The 12,684-nt window shown below is 40.8% G+C and overlaps 4 protein-coding genes across 4 annotated transcripts; 1 reads left to right on the top strand and 3 right to left on the bottom strand.

Moving 5' to 3' along the window:
• Window positions 1-798: 798 nt before the first annotated feature.
• BCR41DRAFT_360499 (hypothetical protein) lies at window positions 799-2,500 on the bottom strand. The gene has a single exon (XM_022025379.1). The coding sequence runs from the start codon at window positions 2,449-2,451 to the stop codon at window positions 916-918; it is 1,536 nt and encodes a 511-aa protein (XP_021877821.1). The 5' UTR covers window positions 2,452-2,500; the 3' UTR covers window positions 799-915.
• A 2,678-nt stretch (window positions 2,501-5,178) lies between these two features.
• Window positions 5,179-6,340, top strand: BCR41DRAFT_381898 (ADP-ribosylation factor family-domain-containing protein). The gene is made up of 4 exons (XM_022027333.1): window positions 5,179-5,346; window positions 5,510-5,594; window positions 5,706-5,870; window positions 6,011-6,340. The coding sequence occupies exons 1-4, from the start codon at window positions 5,254-5,256 to the stop codon at window positions 6,268-6,270; spliced, it is 603 nt and encodes a 200-aa protein (XP_021877820.1). The 5' UTR covers window positions 5,179-5,253; the 3' UTR covers window positions 6,271-6,340.
• A 73-nt stretch (window positions 6,341-6,413) lies between these two features.
• BCR41DRAFT_326725 (acyl-CoA dehydrogenase/oxidase) lies at window positions 6,414-8,199 on the bottom strand (the record flags this gene model as incomplete). The annotated part of the gene is made up of 4 exons (XM_022021627.1): window positions 8,040-8,199; window positions 7,716-7,886; window positions 7,344-7,565; window positions 6,414-7,229 (listed from the first exon to the last, which is right to left on the bottom strand). The coding sequence occupies exons 1-4, from the start codon at window positions 8,100-8,102 to the stop codon at window positions 6,417-6,419; spliced, it is 1,269 nt and encodes a 422-aa protein (XP_021877819.1). The 5' UTR covers window positions 8,103-8,199.
• A 300-nt stretch (window positions 8,200-8,499) lies between these two features.
• On the bottom strand, window positions 8,500-12,290 carry BCR41DRAFT_389042 (hypothetical protein). Its single transcript, XM_022028082.1, has 3 exons — window positions 11,592-12,290; window positions 10,608-10,823; window positions 8,500-10,489 (listed from the first exon to the last, which is right to left on the bottom strand). The coding sequence occupies exons 1-3, from the start codon at window positions 12,187-12,189 to the stop codon at window positions 8,508-8,510; spliced, it is 2,796 nt and encodes a 931-aa protein (XP_021877818.1). The 5' UTR covers window positions 12,190-12,290; the 3' UTR covers window positions 8,500-8,507.
• Window positions 12,291-12,684: the final 394 nt, after the last annotated feature.

The raw sequence follows: 12,684 nt of genomic DNA, 5'->3' as shown, positions 1-12,684 counted from the left end.
AGGAGCACTGGCTCCTCATGTATAGATTTCCATGACTGCATGGCAAGATCTCTTGGACTTTATGAAATATGTTTGGATAAGAGACGAACAGCTCATTTGCAGCATACATAAAGGCTCTAGCAGTCAGCAAGAAAGTTTGCATTGTTAAAGAGGTTCATGCGGCTATTTATTGAGATGCTCAGAGTGGATTATGTGAGAGGAAATGGGAAAAGTGAGGGAGTGAAGATCGTTGCTCTTTCGCGCAGCTGCAATATCTTTTTTCAGTTGACCGCACATGTCTGAAGAAATAAGAAAATACTTCCGTATAAACACCATCGTACAAGTGCAGACACGGTTACAAACTCCTTTTGAGCAGGATGGCCATCTAGCATTCTATCGAACACTCAGTAATGTTTTACCGGTACAATTTAAACATTCAGAGCGTAGAAAAGAAAGGAGTATGTCTGATGTGTTCAAACACGAGATGTATAGTTGTAAAAGTAAAAGTTTGATACTATATCTGGCAAGAGAATTCTGGCGGTGAGACAATGGTGATAGGAGCGTTCCAAGAACAACTGCGTACTCTCTATATCGACGCTATGAAAAGTCTTGTTTAAGAAAAAGAAGCCATAGTAGAGAAAGAAGAAAGGGGATTCAAACGAAGACGAGATTCGGCTTTCTCTTCAGCTAAATCACAACTCGTTGGGCAGCCATAAAAGAAAAAGCACTTTCATATTGACACAAACATTGGTTGTAAAGGTTACTTTTGCAATGTGTAATTCTTGTAAATGTTTTTATTACTACAATGGTCCTTATCATCACCATCATATAGATTGTATTGCAATTTTCAGGAAGTGGATATGCACTAAAAGGCTCATGTGTAAGGTCCCTGTCTCTGTGTTAGGATAGGATGTGACAATGCTCTTCGTTTCTTCTTTAATATTGGTTAGTGGATATGTTATGCTTTTTCAGCAAAGTAGCTACACTGCTCTCGTTCAGATCACCAAGCACGCATTCAAGGTTTGGCCAATTGTTCACCATCCATTCCGCATCCTCAAGCTGTATTCTCTGGTGTTTATCCCTTTCAAAACTCAGCGAACGTAGTCTCTTCAGATTGGCTAGTTCATCCAGACCTGATTTTAATCTCAAGTCTAGCGACCGCCTATATACACCCCTTGAGGCCCACTCTACTTCAAAATATGAGTTCCAATCTGCTAGATCAATATGTTCTAGCTGTGTCAACTTGCCAAGTCGTCTAAAGGCAATGCGTGTCTTTGTCATGCCTTCTTCAGTCTCTTGATCAACATCTACCTCAAGATCGATAGCCAGTTGAGTCAACCCAGTACAAACCCATTCTGCTCCTTCGATAATCTCTGTCACCGTAATATTAACCCCAGCCAGGCTTTTCAATCGCGGACAGTTTGATAGAATAGTATGAGCAAAACCGGAGCGTCCATTCAACTTCAATGTCTCGACGGTCTCACAGAGCCTCCAGAGTCTAGTCTTTTGTACTAGTTGTCCACTATCCATCACCTCTTGCTTGTCAGCTAGCAATTCCTGTAAAGTGAGTTCATCAATTAGACCATAAGGGGCGCATAACCGTTTTAATTTAGTCATCCGTCTGAGAAGTGTTGCCAAATCCTTGTCATTGATTCGCATATTGATAGATAGATCTGATAGATTACTCAGAGTCCAAGGACGCTGGTGATGTACTACCCTGTAGAATTTTGCATGAGCAGTTGGGTCTCCCTTGGAGTAGTTGCCAATATTCAGTGAACACAATGCTGGACAATTCTTAACCAACATCCCGAGACAATACCAGCCAGTGGACGAGAATCGATTGTTGACTATCGAGACATTATGAATACGCAACGTGCGTATATTTGGGAGAAGATATTCGCTGTCGCCACTACTCATGAAGTTAATAGGTAGCTGAAAGGCTGCATTATCCAATTCCAAGTGCCTAACTTTTTTGCAGACTTGAAGGAATAAGTCGGCTGCAACTTCGGTATATACGTGATAAACCTCCAAATGGTTGAGGTTGGTGCATTCCAATAAAGCTTTCCACAGCTCTAGTGAAGCTTCTTTTGCGGTCAAGCGAAAGCTAGTGATGATGGAGCTGCGAACCTTGATCTGGTTGACAAGGTGGATCGGTGTAGGCCATCTACATCTCTTTCCATATGTAATGGACTTGAGGCCCTGTAACTGCCCATACATCTTTGGGAAGGAGGCTCTGAATGTGTAATCATTAAATATAATCTCTTTGATGTATCCCTTATGCTTATATATTGTTCTACCAGTAGGATTTCTGCTCGATGTGATAGTGATCTCTCTCCATACGAGACGGATAAAAATCCTATGAAAATACTTGGAGACGCGGATACAGCTTAGAAGATCGCTTCGGTCGAGCGACTCGCCAATGAGTAAGAGGATTTCCGGAAACTCCAAAGGATTTAACTTAAGACTGTCCATGTTGCGAAGAAATGGAGTCGATGGAGGGTAATGAGACGTGGATGCACAAATGGCGACGGGACTTTGCGGCACATTCAACAAATCCAATTTGTTAATTTCACTCCATAATAAAAGCCACTGCGCCTAACCATACCCGAAAGCAGTGGTCACTGCCCGAAAGACCCTCAGAATTAGTTACAGGGACCTTGGACTTCCGATGGCAAGCATACCTACAACCGGCTGTCGACTAATAGTTTGCTTATCTACCCTTCAGCAGATGCCCAAGAGTAGTTTTTGGAGGCAGAGACAACACGAATTAACTCTAGTGCTTGGCCTCAGTCCACTCCTCATCTATGGAAAGAAAGCTTTCTTGTTGCTTGACATTGGATATCGATTATATAATTTTTAATCCCTACAAAATAATCAACGCTTTAGTAACAAGTTAAACTTGGAACTCAAAACCGCTTCAGTAAAGTTATTAGGGAGGTCAAGAGGAACTTGTCTGAATGGGGTTTCTCCTTCAAAGAAGTCTTTTTGTTACCATACTTAGTGCGTTGTCGCTTGGTTATTACACCAACTTTTGGCAGATCTCTTCTCGCTGGCGAGGGCGCGGCACCAAACTGACGGTATAAGAAGATTCTCCCCTATGAAGCCTGTGGCATGAGCCCATGAATCTAATGTGATCCAAGATGACATGTAAGTGTTTTCATCGGAGAGCGTGTCAAGGCCAGTGTATCACTTGATCTGCGATTCATGGTCTGAAATTCGCTTGCGGTGTAGTTGTATTCATCGATTAAGGAGTGGAGCCTGCCAATGCTGAATGTGAAGGATAGGGACGTCTTGCCTCACTGGCAGATAAACTACGTACCCTGTAACCAGTAGATCAGACCAAGGTAAAGATGTCTTTAAAAGAGATAAAAAATATATATATTCGCTGGCTAAAAAGAGTTGAGTATTAAGATAATAATTGTATATTGGTCTGTAACAAGACGGAAATAGCTCAAATATTCATGTGAACAGCAACAGGTATTGTTATCTCGAGAATACAAAATCTATGGCTGTTTCACTCGCACTTTTGCGAGGCGAGGATCGGCCTCGCAGTCAGAGGAAACCTCTCGCAGCCCTGTTGCTGCCTTGATAGGTTTGGGTATATCAAATCGTATTTGAGATAACATTATGCGCAAGGCATATCCCACGCGTCTAGGACGGTAGTTTGGCCTTGGCGATCCCAGGGAGTTGTGTGGTTGGAGCGGGAGTGACGCGTACAAGCGGGATAACTATGGCTGCCATTAGTTCCACATTCTAGTGATTCGAACTAGTACCGTTGCTGTTAGAGACAAGGACCAGGGGTCTGCTATCAGTCGATTAAAAAGAAAAGAAAAAAGGAGTAACTCGAATGACATGGATCTTTAGACTAGTATAAAGGCTTGGTAGCACACCTCGAGCAAAAAGAGGCCAGCGAGGAGGTAGAAATGGAAGGAGGCAGGAAATAGAAGCAGGTACTTGGTGCTTTGTTTTTTATAGCTGTGGTCTCGTTCGAGTGACAAGCCAATAGTCAGTTGTTTTCAACACTTTCCATGCGTTGAAGGAAACTAAATAGTCAAGTTTGCTCGTTTTAGTGCCCAGGGCAGATGAAAAGAGACGAGGATATAGTGCACCATATCACCACTGGTGTATTGTTCGCCCAGTGAAGGAAAAAAAAAAAATAAAAAATAAAAAAACTGGATTGTTGTCAGACGTGACAAGGAGAATAAAAAGCAAATGATCTTAATGACAAAGAATACCATAGGATGTCCAAAAGACTGAAGAGAGCTTTATAAGTAAGCTCAAAGACTGAATCACCGAGAGTCTAGGGCTTGAAAGTAGAAGGGAACTAGCATGTGAAAAGATAAGCTAGAAAAAGACTGCACTGCGAAAGACTAAGGGCTTTCTTGGAGCCAGATTCTTTAGTCTTTATACTGTCTTTTTACAGGCATGACTGTGGTAGTTTTTGGTGATGCCAAGGGGGATTCGCCAATAGCTAATGAAAGGCCTTTGCACAAAGAAACTTTCCTTCCTGTGGATTCACAAAACATCCCGATTGGTAAATAATAAATGAGTTAATAGAATAAAAATTAGATAAGGCGTTAAAATGCCCAGCAACAACATCGCTCCAGCGCGCCGGAGAACTTTAGTTTACCGGAGGAGCACTGGCTCCTCATGTATAGATTTCCGAGATTGCGGGGGCAAGAACCTCTTGGATTTCACGATAGAAGAGTACAGTCACCTGAAAAAAGGTTGGATAACCTAGAAACCTAGACATACAGCTCAATTGCAACGAACATAAAGACTCTAGCGATCAATGAGAAAGTTTGCGTTGTTAAAGAGGTTGATGCGGCTATTTATTGGGATTCCCAGAGTGTATTATGTGAAGGAAAATGGGAAATGTAAGAGCAATCATTATTACTTTTTTTTTTTTTTTTTTTTTTTTAGTTGACTTCACTCTAGTCGTTGTCTCTTCGGAGCACATTATGTTCGTGTGGAGTATCATAATACCGTTTCAAAAAGTTGGCCTTGGATGAAACATTGCCAAGCTCACCAAACTGTGAAAATAATTTTGTGTGATATTCACGTGATTTAAATAGATTCATTGTAACTCCATTTCTTATTTTTTTTTCGGGTCCATCTGTTCTCATTCATTGTCAGGAACAATAGGACCATCTGCGAAAAGGAGAAAGAAAAAAAAAAAAAAAAAAAAAAAAACGAGGTGTCAACAGGAGAAAGTAGTGGCAATTACCTTTACTTTTTTTTTTTTTTGTTTTATATTATTTTTATTCGTTTACGATGTATACGTTTCTAAGTGGACTCTACAAGCACCTTACACGACGAGAGGCATATTATATTGTTATTATTGGGCTCGATAATGCTGGAAAGACTGTAACGCCATTTTCATTTATGTATCTTTTTTTTTTTTTTTTTCTTTATTCTTGATCATTATGGAATACTTGCGGCTTTTTTTTTTTTTTTTTTTTTTACTTTTATCAATATGTGAAGGACTAATTTTATTTTATTTTATTACAAAAAAAAAAAAAAAAAAAAGACATTACTAGAAAGGATTAAATCTATATTCCTTGGAGTACCAGGATTACCACCAGAAAGAATCGCCCCAACAGTTGGATTGAACAGTATGTCTTCAAAACTGGGATTATTCGATATTTGCAACATCATATTGATCTTCCATTAATACTATTATTCTTAACATATCTTTTTTTATTTTTATTTTTATTTTTATATAGTCGGAAGAATTGACATTGGAGGCGCTAGAATCAATTTTCAGGATCTTGGAGGACAGACTGATTTACAATCCATTTGGGAACGTTATTATCGGGAATGTCATGCCATTGTCTTTGTTGTAGACTCATCTGATCCAGAGCGTATCGAGGAGTGTAAAAATGCTCTTGGTAATTAAAAAAGACGAAAACGAAAACAACATTTACGATGATCATACTATTCTACTTTGCTATTATATTACACATTATTAGGATTTAATTTTTATTTATTTATATATTTATCTATTTTTATCTCTTTTTCATTTAATTAGAAAAAGTAATTATGGATGACACAGTGGAGGGAGTCCCTGTGCTTATGTTGGCAAATAAACAAGATATGCCTACAGCTTTAAGGCTTGAACAAATCAAAGAGATTTTTAATCAGATTGCAGAGCGACTCGGGGCTCGTGATTCAAGAGTGTTGCCCATTTCAGCATTAGAGGGCACAGGAGTGAAGGAAGCTGTCGACTGGTTATTCTTGCGCGTTCAAAGAAACAAGGCCAATAGACCGCCCATCATTATCTCGCAATGAAAGGGGTGGACTTTTCTCAGTTTAGTTTGAAATTAGAACAGAACAAAATAATTAAAATAAATATCCCGGATAATGTAAATCGTAAAACTCTTCATTCTATTTTTCTTATTATAAATTTATTTATTTACTATTTTTTTTTTTTTCTTCTAATTTTTGTACTCCTTGTTGAACTCACGTCCGATCAACATCCTCCTGATTTCTGAGGTACCAGCACCAATCTCATAGAGCTTAGCATCCCTCAAGATCCTGCCAGTAGGGAAGTCGTTGATGTATCCATTTCCTCCAAGGCACTGGATGGCATCCAATGCAACCTCTGTTGCACGTTCGGCAGAGTACAAGATCACGCCGGCACAGTCTCGGTTGGAGGCATGTCCATTATCGCAGGCACGGGCTGTGGCATAGACATAGGATCTGGAGGCATTCAGTTTGGTGTACATGTCTGCAATCTTGCCCTGGATCAACTGGAATTCTCCGATGGGCTGGTTGAACTGCTTGCGCTGATGGACATAGTCAAGGGTGATGTCCAAAGCAGCCTGCATCAAACCAAGAGGTCCTCCTGACAATACCAAACGTTCATAGTCCAAACCAGACATGAGCACGTACACTCCCTTTCCAATCTCTCCCAAGACGTTCTCCTCAGGCACTTCACAGTCCTCGAAGATGAGCTCAGACGTGTTGGAGCCACGCATACCCAGTTTATCGAGCTTCTGGCCACGAGAGAATCCCTTCATGCCCTTCTCAATGAGGAAGGCTGTGACACCCTTGGGTCCGGCCTTGATGTCAGTCTTGGCGTATACAACAAGTGTATCAGCATCAGGACCATTGGTGATCCACATCTTAGTACCATTGAGGATATATTTGTCACCCTTCTTTTCTGCCTGAAGCTTCATGGAAACGACATCTGATCCAGAGGTATGCTCAGACATGGCCAAACCACCAACATGTTCGCCAGAAATCAGCTATAAAAAAAGAAAAAAAGAAAAAAAAAAAAAAACAATTAGTACACTTAATACGATTAATAATAATGACGATAAAAGTAACCCGCAAAACAAAAACTCATTTTTGTTGTTTACCTTGGGCAAGAACTTCCTCTTTTGGGCATCGGTTCCGTTGCGGTTGATCTGATTGACGCAAAGATTAGAATGAGCACCATATGACAAAGCAACCGATCCGGAAGCACGAGAAATCTCCTCCATGGCAACAGTGTGTTCCAAATATCCAAGTCCAAGACCACCATATTCAGTGGGGACAGTGATACCAAGGAGACCCATATCACCGAACTTCCTCCACATGTCCTATAATTTATTATAAAAACAAAAATAAAAATAAAAATAAATAAGAAGGGATGATAAAGTTTTCATAAATTACAAAGCTGCGCAAAAACTCCAATGAAGCAATTAAGTTTTTTTTTTTTTTTTTTTTTTTTTTTTTTTTTTTTATTTTACCATAGGAAATTCGTTCTTCTTGTCAATATCATGGGCACGAGGAGCAAGCTCCTCGTTAGCAAACCGGTGGACAGCCAAACGGAACTCGTTTTGTTCATCCGTCAAACCGGCCACATGGGCATTGTAAGATGAAATGAAGCGGACAGAGCCAGCACGCACGCCTGCTGTGCGCTGTGAAAAGGGTGATAAGAAGGAATTGTTATTAGTAAATTTTTTTTTTTATTTTTTATTTTTTCAAAGAATGGATCTTGCATAAATTGTATACTGATGAAAATGTCAATGCAAAAAAAAAAAAAAAAAAAAAAGCATGTAATAATGTCATACAGCAGTTGAAGCCAAGCTCGGCAAACGAGTGCTAGCTCTCTGAAGGAATGATCTGGCAAACATGGTTAAGAGCACCGGTAATGGCAATGAAAATTGGGTGTTGAATGAGTGGAGAGAGAGAGAGAGAAAGAGAATGGAGTGTGGGAGAAAAGGAATAAGGATGAGTAGCCTAAACTTCCCACGATCCCACAATAAGGTTTATATCCAGGACACGTACTCGGCCCAGGTATCAACTTCGTTTTAAAGTTTGTACGTGCGTGTACATGTACATTGCATGCATGTTGACACTTAAAGAAGAATTGATCGACCTTTATTGGTAATTTAAAAATACAAGAGCGTATGGGTAGCATGGATATGTGGAAAGAAAGTAGGGAGACAGTTTCTTTTTTTCTTTCCCTTTTTTCCCTTTCTTTCCTTTCATTCCCTCCTTTCTCTATTTTTTTTTTTTTTTTTTTTTTTTCTCTTCCTCTACAGATGGAACCGACTCACGGTTGTGCCAAAATACGTCAGCGCCAACCATGCTGGTCGCGTCTTCAAGACCTTGCGCATAACACCAATATCGCCGCTTCCAATCAGTTCTCTTTCCTGGTCTCTTCCAAATCCCTCAGTCTCCATTGCTGTCAACTCAATCATCAACTTGTCATCCGGTCCTTTGGCTTTGTATTCCAGGTCCAACTTCCATCCGTCACTAACATGACCACCCACATGTCGAATCACATAATGAGAATGATAGGGAAATGGATCCGACGACGATAATGACCATGATACCAAATGTGTATCAAAGCTGGCCACAGTCCAGATATAATTTGGATGGGTACATAACACCGTCAACCTACGATGACCCGTCTTGGGATCATACGAAACCTTCTCGGCAATGAGCTGAGGCGCCTGATGGACAAAGTCGGTCAATGGTCTATCTGTGTTGGCAATCGTCTTGTTTTGAGTCTGGGTCTTGATATAGGGTGTCGTGTCGATCACATAAGATTCCAAGAATTGGTTGAATGGATAGATGGCATTCCAGTCTCCAGGGTTGTTGTTGGGGCTGCGGAAGACAGCCTTGGTTGAAAACATTTCCTCGAGCTCAGTCACATAGGGATCATAAAAGGGACCTGGATCTGCGTGCGCAATATACATCATCGATTCTCCAGAAGTCAAGTTCTTCAGGTGCTGAGCAAAGACACGTTTTGGATGAAGTTCATTATAGGGTGAGATGAACATGGATGTGATCAACAAGATCGCCAAATGGGCCACAAGCAACAGGACAATCATCTTGCGCAACATTGAGGCTCCGAACCGATGGGTGAATGCCATGATGGGAGGACAGAACACAAATATAATAAAGCCAGTCAGGACTGCAACAATATTATCCACGGGGGCATCTACACCAATGCGACCAGTCAGAGGGATGAAAATATCCAACAAGCTGAAGCAGACAAACGAAAAATAGGCTGTAGGCAACAACGAGGCAACAAAGTAGGTCATATAATCCACGCGTGCAGACTCTACACCATCCTTCTTGGCTTCAGCAATGCGGAACTTGTTGAAGAATAGGCCTAGAGTTGAGCTGATCGAATAGAGCGCAAAGACGTAGCTGGAGGCGAGTCCTGTATACGAAGCAAGGCCCAAGCAAATGGTGTAGAACGCATGCACCGCAGAGAACGTGCTCAGTTCGTTCGCACCTGTGCTCGCTTTTTTATCATGGAAGAGGTACTGGACCGAGAACATGCCAACAAGAGCAATAGGTCCAAACAAAAGACAGGATAGCCACTCGTGCGAGAACCATTGCATGGGTTTGCCCAGTGACAACAGGAAGATCACTGACAGGTTAGGAAGGATCAGAGCCGCCATAAACGAGAAGAGGATAGAGACAGTCGCACGCAGGGTTGGGCGCGAGGCTTGAGTGGCCATGGCCAATAATGCGAGTCCTCCAACGACAATATGAATCTGTAATGCAGTCGACCAAGAATATGAGACAAAGAACTGGCCGAAGAAGTCAAAGAAGACCACACTGCTGGTCTTTTCCAAATTGATGAGCTCTGCCTCCTCAGTCAAATAAGTAGCCAATGCCAGGGTATTCTCACCCATGTGCTGGGGTAGACCTGTTTCCATGTACGAGTCCAGATCCAAGTGAGTATGGTAAAGGTAGCTGTTCTTATAGACTGCCATATCAAGTCCTGTTAAGTTTCCATGATCCACGAACTGACGGAAGTCTGTGTCAGAGAGAATGAGCCCAGTCGCAAATAGATCATTGGCAAGGACGGTGCCATGGGGATATGGGACAGTTCTGTAGGCATCGATCATTGTGCGTGAATTGGCTTGGAAGAGGATTTCAGGCCCGGAAGTTCCGCAGGCCTCCAGATTAACTACAGCTCTCACTTGATCCTTAAGTTCATGTGCAGTGATGAACGAGTGGGATGCATCCTGTAATGACTCTTCACCTCCGTTGAACACTTTTTTTTTTTTTTTTTTTTTTTTCAAATTTGATAAGGAATTATTTGTTAGCAGAAAGCATAGTCTATCTTACATAAGCAAGGTATAAGAGAAAAAAAAAAAAAAAAGAATACTTACAAAAAACAATACTGTTCTTCTTTGGAGCGGGTCGCTGGGACATCACACGGATGATTTCCATCATGACACCAACACCAAGGGCATCATCAACAGCACCTGGTGATCCCAACGTAGTGTCGTAGTGCGAGTTGAGCAAGATTGAATTCTGATCACATTCAGGTCCACATGAGAGTCTGACGATGATGTTGGTCATGTTGGTATACATCTTCATGACAACTATTGTTTGCAAATATTGTTGATGTTCATGTTTAGAGAAATTAGGAATTGAAGAATCCCGTTATCCCAAATGTTCCGATGGAAAAAGTATTGGTATTGCATGCATTCGTTACACACACCGAGGCATGATGTAAAAAAAAAAAAAAAAAAAAAAAAATGGACCCAAATTTAAATTTGTAGGGGAGAGTCATTGTAATACAAAGTTGATTTGGGATTGGCCAGAATTAAAAGGCGTGGACAGGGTCAGTGAGCATCAAGTGGGTGAAAGATCATCATTCACATCCCCCCCGGATCACAAGGACGAGACCAATGATCAATTGAAAAAATAACAGGAAACGAGAAAAGGAGGAAAAAAAAAAGAAAGAAAGAAAGAAAGACTGTTAGTTAAAGGCAATATGATTGTATTTGTCCCCTTATTCGGCTAATATGTGTCAACAAAGACCTCGTTTGCATTTGACTTTTGACTTTTGGCTTTTGATGTGATGCCACCCGTGCCTTGTTTTTTCATTGGGCGAAAGTATTTAGTAAAAAAAAAAAAAAATGTATGACCATTGTTGATAATGAAGGCCAAAGATCCTTCCAAATATTCCAGCAAAATGACTGTTGCTGTGCAAAAAAAGCTTTCTTTGGTCAAAGAGTGATGTAGTTGACACTGCTCTTTTCTCCAATGTCATTTCAGTAATACTGTCCTGGACATCAAAAAAAAAAAAAAAAAAAAAGAGAGAGAGAGAGAGAGAGAGAATAATGAAAGAAAGGGAGGAAACTTGCCTTTGGACATAAAGTCAAACCGATGAGAACCATCTCCGACTTGGACCCACATATCAAATTTAGGCCAAGGTTGCTCCAGGTCCTGAGATGCTCCATTCGTACCAACTCCCTTTGGCTGTAATGGTTGTTGTTGTCTTTTCAGATTTGCGATATGGGCGTCCTCTTTCAACTGCAAGAGCTCTTTGATCAAATAATTCTTTGTGTCCAACTCTTGTTCTGTTCCGACCACACGATAACCAATGTCTTCTGAAAGATGTCTTACTACTTTCCGGACATTGGTCTCTGAGAACTGCACTTGGCCCGTTATCGGGTTTACGGACTCATGAACAGGTGTGGGAAGAGCGTAATGAATCTGATACATGATCAAGACTATAGCAGCAAGAAAGCTCAGGAAGATAGCCCAGGCACGGAAGATGATCCTGTTGGATGAAAATGACGAATGGATTTTCGTCGGTGGAGCTCCATATTGATCATATTTGCTAGTCTTGATGGGTAATGATGAAGTAGCATATTTTAGATGATGCTGCTGATGATGGTCATCTTGATCGGAAGGTTCTACCCTGAACTGACGCTGCTTCAGCGCTTGATATGCCGCCATTCAATCTTTCTTTTCTTGCAGCTGATGGGGAAAGGCAGGCTCAATAGTATATATATATAAATATATAAAAGAGGCAGGTAGAGATAGTCGTAAAAAAAAAAAAAAAAGGTAAGAAGAAGAAGAAGAAGAAGAAGAAGAAGAAGAAGAAGAAGGTGAAGAAAAAGAAGAAGAAGAAGAAGAAAAAGAAAGAGAAAAAGAAAAAGAAAAAGAAAGTGGAAGAATAGGAAGAAGGAAAGCAAAAGAAAAGAGAGATGACTGCAAATCAAAAATCAAGGTTCCAAAATAAGATTAAAGAAATTGACCAACAGCCCTGTGATGTTTACAAAGTTTCTCACAGTCCTTTCTCAACATTCTGTGTGTCTGATGTTACCTTTGCGACATTTTTAGATGAATTATGGAGACCATCTTCTCTCTCCCTCTCTCCCTCTCTCTCTCTCTCTCTTTCCACTTTAGAGCCCCATGTCAATGTCAACCCTTATCGCCATGTCAACCGTT

Source organism: Lobosporangium transversale (genome assembly GCF_002105155.1).
Source record: "Lobosporangium transversale strain NRRL 3116 chromosome Unknown BCR41scaffold_43, whole genome shotgun sequence".
Taxonomy (NCBI): domain Eukaryota; kingdom Fungi; phylum Mortierellomycota; class Mortierellomycetes; order Mortierellales; family Mortierellaceae; genus Lobosporangium; species Lobosporangium transversale.
Note: the sequence above shows the minus strand (reverse complement) of the source record. Positions and strands in the feature narration are given on the sequence as shown.

Excerpts from the sequence above, each read along its gene's own strand:
- BCR41DRAFT_389042 (XM_022028082.1), bottom strand. The coding sequence starts at position 12,189 with ATGGCGGCATATCAAGCGCTGAAGCAGCGTCAGTTCAGGGTAGAACCT. Across the intron at positions 10,824-11,591 it reads GTTTGACTTTATGTCCAAAG|TTGTCATGAAGATGTATACC; the intron begins GCAAGTTTCCTC and ends TGCAAACAATAG. Across the intron at positions 10,490-10,607 it reads GAAGAACAGTATTGTTTTTT|TGTTCAACGGAGGTGAAGAG; the intron begins GTAAGTATTCTT and ends AAAAAAAAAAAG.
- BCR41DRAFT_360499 (XM_022025379.1), bottom strand. The coding sequence starts at position 2,451 with ATGGACAGTCTTAAGTTAAATCCTTTGGAGTTTCCGGAAATCCTCTTA.
- BCR41DRAFT_381898 (XM_022027333.1), top strand. The coding sequence starts at position 5,254 with ATGTATACGTTTCTAAGTGGACTCTACAAGCACCTTACACGACGAGAG. Across the intron at positions 5,595-5,705 it reads CCCAACAGTTGGATTGAACA|TCGGAAGAATTGACATTGGA; the intron begins GTATGTCTTCAA and ends ATTTTTATATAG. Across the intron at positions 5,871-6,010 it reads GGAGTGTAAAAATGCTCTTG|AAAAAGTAATTATGGATGAC; the intron begins GTAATTAAAAAA and ends TCATTTAATTAG.